The sequence below is a fragment of the Haliotis rubra genome, unplaced genomic scaffold, assembly GCF_003918875.1.
Source record: "Haliotis rubra isolate DU_JTF1 unplaced genomic scaffold, ASM391887v1 Scf180, whole genome shotgun sequence".
NCBI classification, from domain to species: Eukaryota; Metazoa; Mollusca; class Gastropoda; order Lepetellida; family Haliotidae; genus Haliotis; species Haliotis rubra.
In genome coordinates, this window is record NW_025765781.1 from 1,532,544 (window position 1) to 1,552,289 (window position 19,746).

The 19,746-nt window shown below is 40.7% G+C and overlaps 1 protein-coding gene across 1 annotated transcript in view; it reads left to right on the forward strand.

Annotated features, from left to right (window-relative positions):
* The window catches only part of LOC124273400, a 41,411-nt gene that overhangs the window by 19,531 nt on the left and 2,134 nt on the right, over positions 1–19,746 (forward strand). Inside the window, exons 10-21 of the mRNA XM_046708662.1 lie at positions 6,995–7,119; positions 8,861–8,953; positions 9,705–9,877; positions 11,015–11,110; positions 11,563–11,691; positions 12,140–12,283; positions 13,802–13,880; positions 14,442–14,554; positions 15,009–15,165; positions 18,044–18,182; positions 18,755–18,897; positions 19,364–19,579. Coding sequence (XP_046564618.1) covers positions 6,995–7,119; positions 8,861–8,953; positions 9,705–9,877; positions 11,015–11,110; positions 11,563–11,691; positions 12,140–12,283; positions 13,802–13,880; positions 14,442–14,554; positions 15,009–15,165; positions 18,044–18,182; positions 18,755–18,897; positions 19,364–19,579 — 1,607 coding nt within the window. The remainder of the gene's footprint in view (positions 1–6,994; positions 7,120–8,860; positions 8,954–9,704; positions 9,878–11,014; positions 11,111–11,562; positions 11,692–12,139; positions 12,284–13,801; positions 13,881–14,441; positions 14,555–15,008; positions 15,166–18,043; positions 18,183–18,754; positions 18,898–19,363; positions 19,580–19,746) is intronic.

Sequence of the window (19,746 nt, forward strand, 5' to 3'; positions counted from 1 at the left end):
ATTAGAATGAAGAGCAGAACATTTTATAAATCATTGTGTACCATTCATGTGATGTGTGATCACGCATTTGACTGTATTATGGGCCAGTGGCCTTTTACTGAATAAAACTGTCTGTCTGTCTGTCTGTCTGTCTGATATATTAATAGACATTAATCTGATATGGTCTACTCAGATCCGCAGACATATATATATATATAGTTTTATATATATATTATATATATATATAGATATAGATATATAGTTACATATATATATATACTGAGTCAAAAAAAGAAACTTCACAAAATGTAATTTGAAAAATAATGAATAATCTTTCTCTGATGATACATCTATGTATCCTAAATGGGATCCCTATCTTTCGACTCTAGAAAAACGTTAGCAAAACCCACTCAAACCCATCCATTCGTCGTGCAAATGACGTTAGTGCCAAATCAGGTTTTGCACGTGCAGTCGATCACGTGATCTTCGCATCGAAGTTTTCTTCATATGCACGTGTTTGCATTGGCCTCAAGAATTGAAAAAACACTTTTAAACCACAGTTCTAACGGTACTTGAAATGCCACGATTGTCAAATGTGCAACGTGAACGTGCCGTGCCGTTGGCATGTTGCAAGTAGGAAGATCGGTTATTGACGTCGCAAGAGCAATGGGATGCAGCCGTCGTACTGTGTATGACTTGCGAGGTCGTCTACAACAAACTGGCACCACTTCTGATCGCCCAAGGTCGGGTCGTCCACGTGTGACGTCACGAGCAGAAGACCGTCAAATCGTCCTACGTCACCTACGTGACAGATTTCTGCCGGCTACACGAACCAGGGCTGAGATGTTTAGAGGTCGACTGTCCTCACAGACCATTCGAAATCGGTTGCGGGCTGCCAATCTCCATTCTCGACGTCCATATCGTGGGCCAATATTGACGCCGTTTCATCAACGTCAACGTCTGCTGTGGGCCCAACGTCACCTCCGATGGACCCAGAGACTGGAATCGAGTCGTCTTTAGCGATGAATCCAGGTTTACCCTCAGATTCGCGGACGGCAGGCATAGAGTCTGGAGACGACGTCGTGAACGGTATGCCCAATGTTGTGTACAGGAAGTCGACAGATTCGGGGGCGGAAGTTGCATGGTGTGGGGTGCTTTCTGTGGGAACAACCGTTCCCGACTTCTGGTCATCCGTGGAAACCTCACAGCTGCTGCTTACCGCGACCAGGTGCTCACCCCTGAACTCGTTCCTTTCATGGCGGCTCATGGCCCAGGTCTACAGTTCCAGCATGATAATGCTCGGCCGCATACCGCGATGTTGACACGAAATTTCCTTCAAAACGCCGGAATCAACGTCATGGACTGGTCATCGAGGTCCCCTGACCTTAATCCAATAGAGCACGTTTGGGATGCACTTGGGAGAAGGCTTCGTGGTCTTAGGAACCAACCTCAGAATTTGCAGGAACTTGGCGCTGCCTTGCAAGAGCAATGGCGCAGAATCCCCAACCACGTGTTCACAAGCATCAGGCAGTCGATGAGGAGACGGTGTTTGGCAGTGGTGAATGCGCGGGGCGGCCATACACGATATTGAACTCAGAAATTTCGCATTTTTATTCTTGTGACTTGACATTCTGTATACCCAAGTTTTTGAACGGCGGTGTAGCTTAATGAAACTGATTATGGCACTGTCAGTGTATCGAGTACATCACACAGATCTCAGCAATGAAATAATAACAATTTAACCATCTTACCATCTCTTGTTCTTTTATAGTGCCCTGAAGAAAGAATGTGAAGTTTCTTTTTTGACTCAGTATATATATAGTTATATAGTTATATGATTTTTCTACTGGAGTATATCATCCGAGTATTCAATGTGCTGCACGTCCACGTGAACTCATTATTCTTATCACCAAAAGAGCCTGACAAAGAAAGCAGTATTACGCAAGCTAACACGCCTTATTAAGCTGCACTCGCTCTTGCTACCAGTATCAGTTACGTCTTGTCTGCGGTGTTGGCAGATCTTGTGAGGTGCTTGTTTCGAGGGATTAAAAGGTTCAGTTATGAACAAAGGGCGATGAGGTGCCTCTTTGTCCTCTCAAGTGTCCCTAGCTGTCCCAATAGAATAGCACTTTATCTCTCTTACATCCTCGATAATCTCCAGGGTATACGTTACGATCACTCTCCACTATACCCTGGATGCATCCACGGCTTAGGGCGATGATTTTATTACCTCAATTGGCTGGCTTTTTATCCAATCAGGTGCCTACGCTGGGAAGTTGAGCGTACCAATCACAACTCACTTTCGCTTCTTAAATTATCTAACAGTTAAAACTTGGCAACACAATTGATGCAGAGGTACTCTGAAAGAAGTAGAAGGAGTTCTGTCATATATTTTTTAAAGTTTCAGATCTGTCAATTTGTCTTTATTATTTCCCCAAAAATCTGAGTGGCACTGCGAAAAAACCTTCGCGACTGCGACCGCTTTCCTTGTTGACACTGGCAAGCTCGGTTGTAACGGCGGCTTAGCTGATTGGCTACTGTGAGAATGCGGAGCCAGCCAAGGGAGGTAATAAAATCATCGCCCTAAGCCGTGTATGCATCCAGGGTATAGTGGAGAGTGATCGTAACGTATACCCTGGAGATTATCGAGGATGTCTCTCTTAGAGCATAGCCAAATATGCCACACGTACCAACTCGTAATTCTTAAGTCTATTCAGCTCACTACGGTAAAATAGTTTTTGGCAGTACATAATTGGAATATTATTGCGCTGCATGTGACCTTTCTTAATAGTCTCACAGTGCCGAAATCATGTTATTTCTCCTTCCGCTCAGCCTTTGCTGTAATAACGCCTTACCTTACCAGCAAACAAATCTAGTGGACCTGATGGCATTAACATGAGAGGGGTAAAACGAATTTGTACATCTATAGCTGAACCTCTTTGTTTGTTGTATAATATATCACTGAGTGACTGTATTTCCTACATTGTGGAAAACGGGTAATGTTACTCCTATTTTGAAAGAAGGAAATGCATCCCTCCCAACTAATTACAGACCTATTAGTTTAATACCTATCCTTTGGAAAATCCTTGAAAGAATAATGGTAAAGCATGTGCACGACCATTTCCATGAACATAACATTTTAAGTAAATTCCAGTCAGGTTTTACTGCTAGTCATTCTACTACATCTCAACATAGACATTTATCATAATATATGCTCAGTCCTAGATAATCACCACCTTTACTGTATGCTGTTTTGTGATATTTCAAAAGCTTTTTACAGGGCAGGGCATAAAGGTTTATTGCACAAATTAGAAAATGATGGTGTTCGTGGAAACGTACTTAGTTGGTTAACTAACTAGACGACAGTGTGTCTCTGTTAATGGAACTTTATGAAAAACTAAATGTTACTGCAGGGGTTCCTCAAGGATCTGCCCTTGGTTAATTTGTGTTCCTTGTATATATCAATGATTTACCTGGAAATTTACAAAATATCACAATAATGTTGGCCGATGACACATCAATCGGTGTTGCGGGAAAATATGTAAAATCCAAAGAAGCAACTCTCAACTATGATTTAGCCCAATTGAATCAATGGGCAGAAAAGTGGTGTGGTGTGTTCTAACGGTTATATCTAGCATACTTTAAGACATAGAGGGGGTGGTGGTGGTTCTAACGGTTATATCTCAAATACATGTAGAGGCGGGAGGCTTAACGGGTATGAACAACAATAAAAACTTTCATGCATTTATGACCCACATTTTCGAACCTTTTATCAGTCTCTAAAAGGGAGCTGGCAATAGATTTTAATGAGCTTCGTCCTTCAAGCCTGAAAACCTTTTAATATGGTTGATTAATCCTTTGTCATTTATCAAAAAAGTAGTGAGGTTGTGCTTTATTGTTATAGATTTCTAAAATATATGGACACTATTGGGACGTTGGTAACTGTCATCAGACATTATTTGACGACATTTCTCATGGTTTGAATATAGCCGACTTTATAGAAGATAAATATCAGTTTACAACACAACTGCCTAAATCTTGGTATTTTCGGAACCAGAGAAGGAATATGCCGATATTTAGGTCGTTAACCTAGCATATTATGGTCACGAATATAATTTTCTATTTATTACCGAAGTCTTTAATTGCGGAAATTACGCGATAATCTAATTTCCAACAAAGGCAGGCTCCCCGTCATCGTTGTATTTAGAAGGCGGCTTCTTAGAAGCAACGTGACGTCATAACATTGTTCATGATGTCATGTCACCATGACAAAGTGATATTTCACCCGGTGCATATCGCATGAAAACAAATTATCCCCGATATGTTTGCCCTCGTATGTTATAAGCATTGTTATGATCATTCTTTGAGGTTAATGCCACCCGTTGAATTCTTTGTTGTATTTTGAGCGGTGAAACTAAATAAATGATTTCTTTGGTCTACCCATAACAATTAAGGTGTCAACTTCCACTGTATACCTTACAGAAAGAAGTTTTGACTTTACTTTGATAACGAGCACATCTGATCGATTCCTTGAAGCAAATGATGCAATTCAATATCATTTCTACATTTTATTTTATATGCATCAATCAAATACAACAAATGAGTAGACAGATTGACTGCTATGTGACAAGGAATAACCAGGCGCCAGCGATTTATGATATCCTTAGCAAATGTAACTTAAAATTCCCTCTCATAAAAATACAATAATATGTAGTAATATGATGAAGAAAATAATACGAACCAGGTTAAACTATGACAACGCAATATATGAATGTATGATCGAAACATAAATCATAATAAATCACATATGATTAAAACATTAAATTAACTTCAAATATGTCATTGCGTCAACATTGAAAATAATTCGAAAATGAGGAAAAAGAAACGTACATTTCAAAGCGTAAACAAACAATATCCTGTTATTTTGGGATAAGCTATGAAGAACTTCAAAATGTAATAGAAATAACATTAAATTATTGAAAGCTATTGCTCGTAAAATATGTCCTTGCGTCAACATCGAAAATAACTCCATAATGAAAAACAATTAACTTTAAACATACACAAATAATCTCTGGCTTTTTTAAGACGTGTCACGAATAATTTCACAGCTGGTAGAATTAACATGAAATTATAGAAACCATATGCTAACAAAAATTTGAAAATTAGTAATGACAAAGCGTTTGTCACAAACATAGCTATTACCCCCGCCACATGTCGATATCTGAATGTCGCAATTATCCTCTGTCTGACCCTGAAAATTATGTAAACGTTACCGAAACTGTCATCTGATGCCTTGATACAAATTGCGAACAAATTCCACCCATTAGGTTTGGAGATATCGCAAGAATACTCGCTGTGACCTTGAAAATAATCCGAAGGTCACTGAATTGGACTGGCGTTAGACGATACTCCCAACGCATCTTGGTACTACCTTTAAGCAAAACATATTAATTCTGTCTTGTATTTTCGCACTAAAAGTTAGACATGTGCAAAACACTTTTCACTGTGAACTTAAAATGAGCACAAGTTTCCCAATCAATTGGTGTTGGGGGAATCCCGCCAATACACCTTGATATAAAACTGGATCAAAATCTATTAATACTTTCCTGAGTTCGCGGCTACCAAGCTTGGCATGTGCAAAACTGTTACACCTTCGCTGTGACCTTTAAAATGACCTCAAGGTCACTAAATTCAAGTGGTGTCGGTAAATCTCAATCTCCAGTCAATAAACCTTGGTACCAAATGTGAACAAAATCCATCATTTCTTTCTCGAGTTCTTTCAGTAAACAGAATGGGGAGTCATTTGAACAAGCGATTGTAGTTTTGAAATTGCGTTTTGTGAAGTTTAATATCTATGTTTGATTCTAGCCGACTTCTACCAATCTCAAACATAGCATATTTTGTTTCCTGAAGTTTGTGATGCATTTTATTGCAGATTTTACCTTTTTGGGGAGTACCAAGCCAAGATACAAAGTCTCACAAAATGGGGATCGTGAGGCTGCAACATAGCAAAACCAATTTGCTTGAGGCTGACAGATTATATATAGAAAAATAAAACATAAAAACAGCGCATTTGTATCATATTCTAGGTAAGGCTGACTACTATTTGAACGTCCCTCGTAGTTATACCCGAACACCCACCCACCTCTCCGACTCTACATGCATGCAAGTGTGTTAGATATACCCGTTAGAAACCCACCCCTACCCCACCCCACTTTATATGTATACATATCAAAACCTCAAAAAGATATTTGCGAAAAGACATGATACAGAGGACAGTTTATATCGATTATATATCAGGACGAATATAATTTTCGTCATTTAACTAAGATTTGTCAATTCATTCTTGGGTTATCGCACTAACAATCCTTATATTGGCAAAACCCTCAGATTTTTGCTGTGACCTTGAAAATTATCTCAAGGTCACTCCATTTCACTTGTGTTGGTGAATCTCGCCAATATACCTTGGTACCAAATTTAAACAAAAATCCATCATTTCTTTCTTGAGTTATCGCCCTAACAAGCTTATTTGATGTATGACATGCAACGAAAAACAAACACCCGCGTATTTACGAGTGATTAAAACTGTTATTACAAATTTACGTAAATATTTATTACATTTTACCGCAACGAAAATTATTACAATTTACGTCAATTTTTATTACAATTTGCGTATTACAATTTACGTCAATTTTTATTACAATTTACGTTTTTATTACAATTTACGTCAAGTTTATTACAATTTGCTGCAAGTATTACAATTTGCGTTTTTATTACAATTTACGTCGTAACACAGCCGCCTAATCCGCTCAGCCACCGCGACTTCCACAGTTCTTTGGAGTGTAGTTCTGTAGCCTGATTTACCCAATAACTATTGTTTGGGGTTCAAATACTCCATTGATACTTAAATAATTTCGTACTTTCAAGTTAACACAGATTCCCGAACGTTGGTCGGTTGTAGTTCTGAGGAACGTGTATGTTAATGATAATGTTTATGGTATGGTGTGTGTTACAGAACAGATTTTGAGGTAAACAATCTCCACTTCGAAGGTTTCTCTTTGGAGGCTTGTCGGCGGTATGGATTTGATCTGAACCATGGTCACAATATTGACTTCATGAAAATGGAGATAAAGAATACAGGTATGTCTACTTTATATTTACAGCTTAAGGAAATACTCACGGGCCAAAGAAAGTAAACCTTTGAAAATTTAATTTGACTCAAAAATAACATACGTTAACATATGTCGTATTTCGGATTATACTTTCTCAGTGAAGTACAGATTGTATTACTTATTTAGGTTCCACTGGTAGCCACGGTGGTTGAGTGGGTTCAATCGCTGACTTTGTGTCTGGTGATTCGGTGACTGACTCTGACTGACTGGGATCGATTCCCGTAAGGGACTAAGCCTAAAAAGTACTTGAATCTATACTTTACTGAGAAACACCAAATATAGCATATGCTATTAAAATGTATTAAAACAGTCACCAAAAGACTGTAAACTGAAGGTCCTAAAGCAACTGTGACACCCGTACTACGAACATCATCTTCGATAATTTCTTGTTTGTTTCATTTTAGCCATAATCAAACATAGATGCGTACTTTTTTTACCAGAAGTTTATATATATACTGAAAGGCAAAAGAAACGACGTAATATGTGGGAATGACATTCAAGTATCAGTGAAGTATTGGAACCTATTTTTCTTTAAATGTACACCGGAAGTAGTTTGAAGAAACCATGAATCATGGTCGGATAGCCTGATTGGCCCAATAAACTATTGTTTGAGGTACAAATACTCCATTGATACCTAATAATTTCTTACTTTCAAGTTTACACAGATTCCCGAACGTTGGTTGGTTGAGAGAGCGGTCATGTGATGTAAATTTCAAGGTTCATTACTCTTGAACCCTTCTAATCGTTCATACTTGTGTAAACATCGTTCATACGTGTGTGAACGTTTTTCGCTTAGGTTTCAAGGACCCCCAATAATCTTGCTGCAATTGGTGATGCCATTTTCGCGAACGAATCTGTTTCAATTCATCCCAAGTTTGGCAATGTCACTACCAAACGGATTGCCCAACATTGTTCCTTTTCACAGGAGTTTAATGTCTCGCAGTTTGCGGGTTCATCTGGCGGTTTTCTGCCCCGAGGTCTATTTAACAACTACTCAATAAATTTCACAATAAACAATCACAAATAAATAGAATACAAGAAGATCTATTCGCTACGCCGCACAACTTCGAAGCCGGTCAGTGTATTATTACGCGGTCAAACGAATCCGTCATAGTGAAAAGGTTTGGTAAAATGATATTGTTATTGCTATTGCTATTTGTTTCTGTTTGGTAATGTTATTGATGTTATACTTATTAAAGCAGTTTCAAACCTCATGACGAATTTGTTGTTATATTTTAAAGATCGAATACTTTGAGAACTATTTCTTCAAGGGTTGGGATACATGTGTAAAAAAATCGCCTGGTATACAAACATCGCTGCAATACGTTCTTGAATAGAATGGCATTACAACATTTTACAGGTATTAAAACACACTGTTTGAACACCGCTTTGACGTCGTTCATTTTTCAATGCAAACACACAAACTGACATTCGATTCTTAAATGTCATCTCCAATATTACGACGTTTCTTTCTCCTTTCAGTATACTTGATGTGATAAGTGCCAGAGCACGAGCGCCGTCTAGATAAAATTGCCACTGTTTTGCACACTGCCAGGAATTCCATATACATTGTTGAGACCTTAAAACGTTCCAAGATACCGCTAAGTGAGCCATTCCATAGCAGTCTGGAAATAAATCAGCAGACTGAAATATCGTCTTTGTTATTTTGTGATGAGACACCTGTAGATCTAAGACAATACTTCTTTCAGGTGGCTATGGAATCCATTGTTCTGGAGACTGTCGGTACGTGACCGTGTCTTCGTGTGAGATACATCACACCTGTGGAGGAATTTCAATCACAGGTAAGTGATACTGATATAAGAGGCCTGTCGGTCCTTGATGCCACTTTTTGTATTTCGATGTACACCATTTAAGCAAAAATATAGGAATACTACAAAAAGGAATGTCAAATAACTATTATTATTTTATTAAAATAACATTCTAAAGAACTTAAGAATCCAGAACCAACCATTTCAATAACCTGACCGCCTCCCTTGTATGATGATGGGGCGTCGTAGTGTTGCGCAGAAAGTTGGTAGTTCGGGCTCTGGCGTCGTTACACCAAAATACGTGGTACTTGTTGTTTCCATGCCTGTCGCTCGGCATAAAATACATAATACAAACTGACTAACAGCGAGTCAGTATACTGTTTGGCATGTATATGAAACTGGGTTATGATATCTCACTAGTGGCTATCACTATATATCCCAGTTAGAAATGGTCTTCGACAACCCATGCCTGTCGCAAGAGACGGATAACGAGATCGGGTTGTGAGGGTAGCTGACTTGGTTGGTGCATGTCGTCGTATCAGTTTGAAGAATGATGCTCATTATATCAATCACTTTGTTGTCCAGACTCGACTATTTATTGCCGGTCGTCATGTAACGGGGAAAGTGTTAAGTGCAGTATTAGACAACCAACAAATAAATAATCTATATACATAATTAAATGCAGAAATCCTGAACGCGACGTTGTACCACATTTCATCCCACGCCATGATATAACCGTTATTCACATAAACTGATGCACGATGTATGATATTATTTGGAATAGGTGGTGATCGAAAGACACTATCTCCATCTGGCAATCTGATACAGGACAACCATATCTGGCAGTATGCACGTGTCGGGGGCGTCGGCTACAACGCCATCAGCCCCGGAGGAGTTGGGATATCCATGCGCTACAACCACATCCACGACGGCCAGTACACGGGAATCAGATGGGCGGTAACACCAATATTGGTTCACGTATATTTCAATGCAATCGATTTATTCGATTTTAGATGGTAATGCAAAAATAGAAATATTACAGAATGAGGAACATAATCAGTCTAGTAATACCTTAAAATATCAATTAACGTGTCCTTGTGAATGAGTGGGTGAGTGAGGAGTGAGTGTGGTTCTACGCCGTTTTAGCAGTATGGTGTAGCACGGCGGGGGATACCACAAATGGGTTCCACGATTTTTATGAAGGCATGGATTCAGAATTAGTTCCTTCCATAATCTTTCGTTATGGATGGCCTTCTGCCCTTAACATGACGACCAGAATTAACAATTACACTCTAGACTACGGTTATAATGGACTGGAAGGGTCCACTATTTTATTCGTTATAACCATAGTACGTTACACGTTTTTCGACTAAATACACAGCATGTTGCCGGATCCCTTAAAAATCCTTGTTCGTTATAACCGCGACCGCCTCCGTGGTGTAGTTGTTAGAGTGTCCGCCCGGAGAGGGGAAGGTCGCGGGTTCGATCCCCGACCGCGTCATACCAAAAGACGTTAAAATATGGTACTTCTTGGTCCCTGCCTGGCGCTCGGCATTAATGGGTACAGCAAGGACTGGTCGGCTCGGAGTCAGTATAATGTGTCTGAGTGGGGTATTCATGCTTCACTGCGGCATGGTATCTCAGTGGGCTAGCACTATAAAACCAGCTTCAGTCTGGGCTAGTACAAGCAGCCGCACATACACATACACACGCATGCACGTCGTCATATGAGCGAACTATTCTCAAGCACGACGTAAAACCAAATTTCACCTCACCTCACCGTTATAAGCGCATGCTACATTACTTAGTTTACTGTGTCGGGTGATAATACAATCGATTGAGATGTGTGTTTTAAGTCATCAAATACGTGACTCGTCGATATATGGCTGCAATAACGCTAATGTGACTTTCAGTTTCAGCTGGGGGCGGGATAGCCTAGTGGTTAAGGCGTTCGCTGAAGACCCGGGTTGGATTCCCACATGGGTACAATGTGTGAAGCCCATTTCTGGTGTCCCCCGCCGTGATATTGCTGGAATTTTGCGTTAAACCCACCTCACTCATTTAGTTTTAGTTCACGTTTTAGTTCTATTGCAGGGCAATGATCACGTGATGGAATACAACCATGTACATCACGTGTGTGTCAACTCCAGTGACTGCGGGGCCATCCACGCCGGGAGAGACTGGACCATGGTGTGTGGGATGTATATTTATTCAGAAGATAATATGCAAATTCGGTCCAATAACATCAGAGACGGCGGAGTAGCCTAGTGGTTAAGGTGTTCGTTCGTCACGCGGAACACCCTGGTTCGATTCTCCAAATTGGTACAATGTGTAAAAGCCATTTCGTGTGTCCCCGCCGTGATATTGCTCAAATATTGCTGAAAGCGGCGTAAACCTAAGCTCACTAACTCCTGTTATGGCTGAAATATTGCCGATGTGACTTTAAATTTTAACTCACTCACTCACTCACTAACTCGACGACTGCCTTTAAAACAATTACGTGGCACATGGAATACACTAACCCAAAAATATTAAAATATTGTCAGTTGTGGTGGTGGTAGTGCCAATATCCGACTAAATGTCTGACCAAAGTGTTTAATCTGAAACTGCTCCACAACTGACAACCTTCACTCCGTTATCAGCGAGGCAACGTCATCCGCTACAACCACATCCACCACAATCTGAGATACGTCCCCGGAGCCCAGGTCCGAGGCATCATGCTGGACGACGAGTACTCCAGCGTCAACATAGAACACAACGTCTTCTACGATGTAAGTCCAAGTGACATAGTAACAGAGTTATAGTACGAAAACCTAATGCTGACACTTTTGTAACATAAAATATTTTTCTAATCCAAATTTCAAATTTTCTTCTATTATTGTGGTTTTATTTTACTATTTCCTCGTTACTTTAAGTTTCTTTCAAAAATTTAAAATTTTGAGCATTTCCTCTTTGCTTCGATTATTTTCTCGTTCATTTGAGTATTGTGTATATGTTTATTTTTTTCTTATTTTTTTAAAGCAACTTGATGAAATGAGAAAACAATCCAAGTAACAAAAAATAGATCGAAGCAGAGTGGAATTTTGCAGAACAAAATAATTTTGGCCAGAAAAGGGTCAGCATTGGGCATTCGCATGAAGAACACTCCGATATTTCTGTTCTCTGAAATTAATCATACATAGGGAAGAATATTACATCAATTTACTGTTATTTCCATAGAATGAGGTTCACACCAACATCGGCGGAGGCCGTGACAACATCATCCGCTACAATGTCTTCTACAACGCCACTGCCGATTCCATACAAGTTGACGGCAGGGGACTGCACCATTCCAACGAAGCTGAACTGATGCAGCATCTCAAGGTAAACACAAATCTCAGTTTTGTCACACACCATATTTTGGCCTTTAAAACTAGTTTGTGGTTTATTAGTCTGGAGGATAGATGCTAAGGAACAGGTACCCATCCAGCTTTTAGAGTGAGTGAGAAATAGGCTTAACATATACCCACCCATGACGGGAATCGAACCCGGATTTTCAGAATCTTTGAGTCGAGCGAACACTCTAAGCACTAGTCTACCCCATCCGCGCCTCAGTGTACAGATGAAATAAAATACATTAGAATTAACGTTAACCAACAGATTTCAGGTATATTATAAATAAAAGAAAATTGAATTATAGGAATGCAAATATGCCAATTTTCACTCTCCCAACAACCTATTTCATCTTTGATCTTAGAAGCGTCTATGCCATACATCTAAAGTCTTTTGATATAAAAACACGCAAACGATTTGCTAAGCGAATCAAACGTTATATCGATGAGGATGAAAAAATAATTATCATTATTCTATTTTTGTCTTATTCTTCATATTGTTTCAGTTTGTAAACATTGATAACCAGAGACTTGAGTGTCAAAAAATTATCAACAATCATCAGGAGCATACTTATTGGTGATAAAGAGTGATAAAGTGTGACGTCACTGTTAAGCGTTGTGACGCAATTAGATTAAAGCGAGTATGTCCTAGGAGATGTGGCGTGACTTCACTCAAGGAATATCTTCACTGGAAGCCAGTTTTGGTGATAAAAAGCGGTTACTATGACACGGGCGTGTGCCATATTGTTTGTATGAAAGAAGTATCCAATGTTTCGTCTGGCTGGACCGCTGGAAATAGATAGCTCAAAATCGCAAAATATCCACTCTAATGTAATAGCGTATTTACTTCCTGATTAAGGATGAATACATTTTTTTCGTAATATGTTACAAACAGCTGTTTTTCACCTGGTGTTGGATTAAACAAACTTTATCTTCCAATACTGGTATCCAGAGGAGATATCGTTTGGTAGGCTTTGATCTAATTGCTGATTGGTCAATAATTTCGGACTACTTTCATCTTCCTTAGCTGTAAACAAAGATGGCCTCCGGAAATCGAGTTATATTTGTTCATGATTTGTTCTAACGGTATAAAATTTACTTAAAATGCCACCAAGAAATGGTAAAACTTATGCTTTACAGAATTTAAAGCAACAAATGTTAGCACTACTTTTTTGTGTGCTTGTTTTATATGACGCCATGATGTCCCTCGTTCCCTCTTCCATCACTCTTGATCTCTTGAATGTATTCATACGCTAGTCTTCAAATGATCTTAATACAGGTGACGTTTCGTTCTTAGTTTCTCTTGAACGACAAATTAAGTATGGTATTGGATGATAAATAGAATCTCGCCCAAGTGTTTTTTTATATCAAATGTATCACCACTCGTTGAAAAATGTGAGAAAACCCCTCGGCAAGCCTCACGTGGTGATATATTTGATATCCAAAGACACTCGGGTGAGATTCGCTGTATAAGCATATTCTAACAACCAATGGTCATATTACATTCCAGGCTGTGCCTTACACCAGCCCCCTGTGGACCAGCAGATACCCTAAACTGGCGAACATAACGAACCCTCTTCAACCAGCAGGTCCGGAAATGAGTTCATAACCTTCTGGCAATTTTATTAACAGCTTAAGGGATAACAAATGATCTTGTAAACTGAAAACGTACTGAAAACAATTGACGAGTAGCAGGATAGGCTCAATTTTCCACTATGACTGGTTCATAAACATATGCTCATAATATAGTAAGAATCGTACAGTAGTCTCTGTGTTTATTTTCTTCTTTTCTAATGATCATGGTAATGGTTTTGTGTCATTTATATATCGGGGACAGACATAGCGGCATCATAAATGTCAACACAATAGTGTTGATTTAATATCAGAACATAAATAGAGTGTTTCTTGCTGGTTACAGGCGAAATGTAATAATTCAAAAACAATTATCTTTCAACAAAACTTACATAATTCTCAATTCATACCCCTTTGTTTGTAGGCAGATGTTGCAAATATGTGTAATTATAAAAAAAAGTTCTCACTTCGTTCCATACCTTGAAAGACAATTAACTATTACTAATTTTATTTTGGATTATATTTATAACCCTTAAAGACAATCTTATCATATCATCGCATTCACCTTTATGTTTCAGGCAACGACATATCAAATAACATATTTTACAACGTACGTGGTGTCCCTAGCATATACTACTCTCAGACAGGCATAGAAAAACCAGAGTACTTCAACGTGAGGAATAACCACAAGGTAATGGTAGTGTATTGGGAAATAAAACATTGGATTTAGATTCAGTTCGTTTACTAAGTAATGCAATATGATACCCCTATAGAATTGGTCTTCAGCAACCCATGCTTGTCGTATGGCGACTAACGGGATCGGGTGGTCAGGCTCGCTGACATGTCATAGTCTTCCAACTCCTCCCCAATTTTTGGCTTTGTCCGTGTCAAAAAGGTGCTACACTTTTCTTCGAAGTCGCTGAAAACACACCAATTGGCCATTTCAAAAACTCACTTTTACTGTTAAGACTTCCTGAGTCACTTTGTTACACTGCATTCAATGTTGAAGTGTTTCTTGAGTTAATACAAAACAGTTTCCAAGCTTTAGGTGACGTGTGTTTTACTGTTTTAGGTATAACTGAACAATAATTTATAGAGCGGAAAACAATCTCAACAGGAAATGCTCATTTTCTTTTACTTCACAGTCTGTTTCACCAACGGACTTCTGGTCTCGTGATGACGGCGACTTCCGGGTCAGATGTCAGGCGCAAGAGTGGGCCAATGCCATCAATTTCCCCCAGCCTCCCGATGTAAACCACGTGGGACCACGCTACCCTACAGGACCCCTGCACATGCAGCAACGTCAGTTTTGCTCTACTATCTGGGTTAGAATTGGTCTTCAGCAGACCATGCTTGTCGTAAGAGGCGACTAACGGGAATCATGTAGACAGTCTTGCTAACTTGGTTGACACATATCATCGTATTCCAGCTGCTTAGATCGATGTTCATGCTGTTGATCACTGGATTCTCTAGTCCAGATTCGATTATTAACAGAAAGCCGTCATATAGTTGGAATATTGCTAAGCGCGGCGTTGAACAACAAAATACTGGATTGCCATATTAAATGTCAACCAGTATCTATGTTTAGCCGGATAATGTCATAACTATACTCTCCCAAAAAAGAAACGCATCATGAAAATAGCAATTTCATGTAGCAATGAATTAAAACGTGATTCATTTTACAAAAGGTTTTGCTCTGTTCATGAATCCTATGGTGTTTATGTTTTGAAACATCACAACAAAACGCACCATCCGTTAAATACCCGTATTTAACAGCATGATTTTCAATTTCGGCGTGTAGGGTCACAAAATACACAATTCAACATGCAATGCTCGTGAAAGTTGGGGATCAGATAGTCTCAATGATGGGTATAAAACGTTGGTCGCTGTCTGTCGATTATTCACTGGATTTGGAATATTGTTGACGAACGCAAAATGCCACGTCAAAGTGAAGCCAACCATCATATCGCCATTGGTTTGCTTGAAGCTGGCCAGTCTCAACGTGCAGTTGCCCGACGCATGACTGGTCACCAAAGCACCATTTCACGGCTCTGGGAGACATATCGCCGGCAGAATGCGGTAGCAGATGTCCCTCGTAGTGGGCGACATCGAGCGACAACTGCGGCGCAGGATCGCTACATCCGGGTACATCACCTGCGTCATCGAACAGCTACGGCGACCAGTACCGCTCGACAAATACCCGGATTGAGGAGGCTTTCTGCACAGACCGTCAGGAACAGGTTGAGAGGCTGGTTTACGTGCCAGAAGACCTTATTTTTGCCCTGTGCTTCGACAACAACATTGTCGACATCGAGTTCAATGGTGCACCAACGTTCAGGCCTGGAACCTACCGAATTGGCGTAGAATCTGGTTCAGTGATGAATCACGATTTCTATTGGAACGACGCGATGGAAGAATGCGGGTGTACAGACGTCGACGTGAACGTTTCGCCGACGCTTGCGTTCCCCAGGTTGACAAATTCGGCCGGGACAGTGTTATGATGTGGGGAGCGAACACCTGCCGTAGGAGAAGTGATTTGTGATGATCCAGGGCAACCTGACAGCTTAGCGGTACTGTGACGAAATCCTACGCCCACACCTCCTTCCAATCATTGATCGCCAGAGGGAGTTGTTTCAACAGGACAATGCCAGGCCCCACACAGCACGTCACACTAGAGACTTCCTCCAGAACCACAACATCAATGTGCTCCCCTCGCCCTCAAGATCACCGGACTTAAACCCGATCGAACATCTGTGGGTTGCCCTGGACAGACGGGTGCGACGCCGTAACCCTCAGCCCCAGACACCTAAGCAACTCGCACAGGCACTACAGGCAGAGTGAGCTGCGATTGGGCAACACGAGATTCTGAGACTTATTCGTTCGATGCCGAGGCGATGCCGTGCAGTTCCGGATGCCCATGGTGGTCACACGAGGTATTGACTTCAGCGCCCCCACACGTCTCCATGTGACACTCAAACTGACTTTCCTCGAGTTGGTGCCAAAGACGGATACGCCTGCATTCCCGTGTGCAATTTCGCTATATTTCATTGAAACAAGATGTTTCAAAATAAACATAAAAATACAGTTGAAATTCCTATATGCGTTTCTTTTTGGGAGAGTATACTTCCAAATTGGTCAGTGGACATTGATTGATTATTGCCATGTAACATTTTTACTCTGTTGTGAATATTGGCCTATGTCGGAGAGTTTTTAAAGTGATTAAGTGCTTATACCTCCTCTTCTAATTACCAAACCGACACATGAGTCTCATGAACCCATTCAGACAATGACCTACTTTTCAGCCGATCCGAATTTTCTTGTGTGAAAGTGAAAAGAGACACTACAATCAATTATGGTTACACGAAATTCCAATTCCTTGTTTCGTAAGAAAATGATATTTACAAATATATTTAAATTTCCAGCTTTAGAAAAATCGTATTTCTATATTTAATGCCGAAGTTTAGGCAGCATGATGTTACCGAAGACGTCACAGACTGTCCCTGTTTGATGAGGTCGTAAAATGATTAAAATGAAAATGATTAGATGTATTAAATGATACTGATTAATATTTATGTATCCAGTTGAAAGAGTTGGTCTCAAAATTCTGGACTGGTTATTGTTCTGAGTTGCGCAATAGGACGGAACCCAGTCTGCAGGAAACGAGACGGTTGTGTAATCAATGTTTTGACTTGCATGACACGTCAGTCGCGAAAAGCATGAAAACTGGTGATGAGGCGTAAATCATCATTCATTCATTTTTAAATGAAGCAGAATATAAACACCAAAAATGGTCAAAGCTGTGTTATAATCCCTGGGTTGGTGGGGACGCCTAGTGCTCAAAACATTCGCTCGCCACGCCGAAGACCCGGTATCCCCACATGGGTACAATGTGTGAAGCCCATTTCTGGTGTCCCCCGCCCTGATATTGCTGGAATATTGCTAAAAGCTGCTTAAAACCATATTCACTCACTATATTACCTGGCCCGTATACTGTGGAACAGCCCGTTTGAATTGGATCCGGTTTCAGATCCGTGTCGTTGATTGTAATCGTGCACAGAGGGTGTAGAAATCGTTACACACTTTTAGTGTATCTGGTTTATCTGATCCAAATATTACTTATGGGTCAAGGTGATATGTCGGGTATAATATCAAACAGCATTTATTCACGCACTCTTTACAGCCAGACAGACTCACAAGTCCCCAGCTCCAACCTGCTGCATGTGCCGGAACCGTCGCCCCAGCAACGAAGACACCACAGACGCCATACATCTCAGACGGCTCCGGGCCAAATACACTCTACCCAAATATCCAGAAACAAGGTGATTATTGGAAACATTTCTTGCTTAAAGTCTCTACGTCCAAATTGATGCTTCTTCGTCACATCATTTAACTACAACTCTTTGTGTGGCAATTGTAGGGCACACACCTGCTAACACTGCCACAACTGATCCTCAGCAAGTAATAATTGTCGTTAGATGCGACAACGGGATCGGGTGGTTAGGCTTGCTGACGTGGTTCATGTCAGATCGATGCTCATAGTGTCAATCACTGGATTGTCGAATTACAGACCGCCGTCAACTAGTTAAAATGCCGAGTGTTACTTAACACAGCAACACGTGTCTGCTTAGTTTATCTGGTGTATCTTCTGCCTCTGATCAAGTGGCAGGTTGTCCTAAGATGACTAATCCACAGGCAACCCCCCCCCGAAATACTCTAACGTGTGTCATGTTTAGTTGTTGGATTGTTTGTTGTTTCACGCCGCACTCGGCTATATTCCAGCTATAAGAAGGCGGCCTGTAAATAATCGAGTCTGGACCAGGGTCCAATAAGGGGGTTGAATCTTTTCAGGTTGCTGGCTGATCATCACCGGCTGCCCCCTCCACCCCGTCAGCGGCACACAGCGGGACGTGTGGGGGGAGCAGCATGAGCAGACTGGGGTAAAGGAGGAGAACTGTCTGAAGAGGGCAGCAAATGAGTGGAGGTACTGTGGCTCACCTGACAAGGAAACTGTGACTGCAGTCTTCGGTCCAACAGGTTTGATCACTACCAAAATTCAGGCAACCAATAAGAGCATCTCAATGCATACTCACGCTATTAACATTTACATCTCTGCGTCCTGCTGTACAAAACACCCTTAGTGCTACGACTGTCGTCGTAAGTCTGTGTTTCCACAAACAATTACTAAACAAGATCATTGAAATTATCCATCAGTTCATATTTTGTGTTCTGTAGTGTGTCTGGGGTAAGCGTGTTATTGGTGACGAAATGAGACACTAAGGTGCTGTTGTACAAAGCGATCTTCGCGCTGCGACTGTCGTAGGTCTGTTAAGGTATGAGAGTTATGATTTCCTTAGCGCTAAGATCGCTTTGTACAACAGCATCTGGTGCATCAAAATGGTTATTGTTGGATTGGACAATTTTAATGACCTTGTTTTGGTATTTGTTGGTGAAAACGTTGAAGTAGGTCTCTATTGAGGTTTAAATGATTATTTTATTCCAGGCGCCATGACAATTGCTGGAAAACACTGCTACTTCGCCGACTACGGGTGTGTCAAACATGGCGGCGCCCACCCTGGGAGGCTGGAGGTTGATGGCTACGGGGAGGCTCACGGAGGACTCACAGACGAGGAGAAGTGTTTGGGCAGAGCTAATGTCCAGTGGACGTGGTGTGGGGCTGACCCTGCCCACCCCTACACAAGCATCTATGGCCCAACAGGTAAGTCTTTTGGAACAGGCCGTGAATGAGCGACTGAGTTGTGTGTGGAAACGCTTGTAGAATTACAGATAATGACGGGGTAATGTTGTTTTAGGAGGGACACCAGACACAGCGAAGATCATAGATATATAGATAACCCTTTGAAGTATTGTAACTGTGTTGACAAC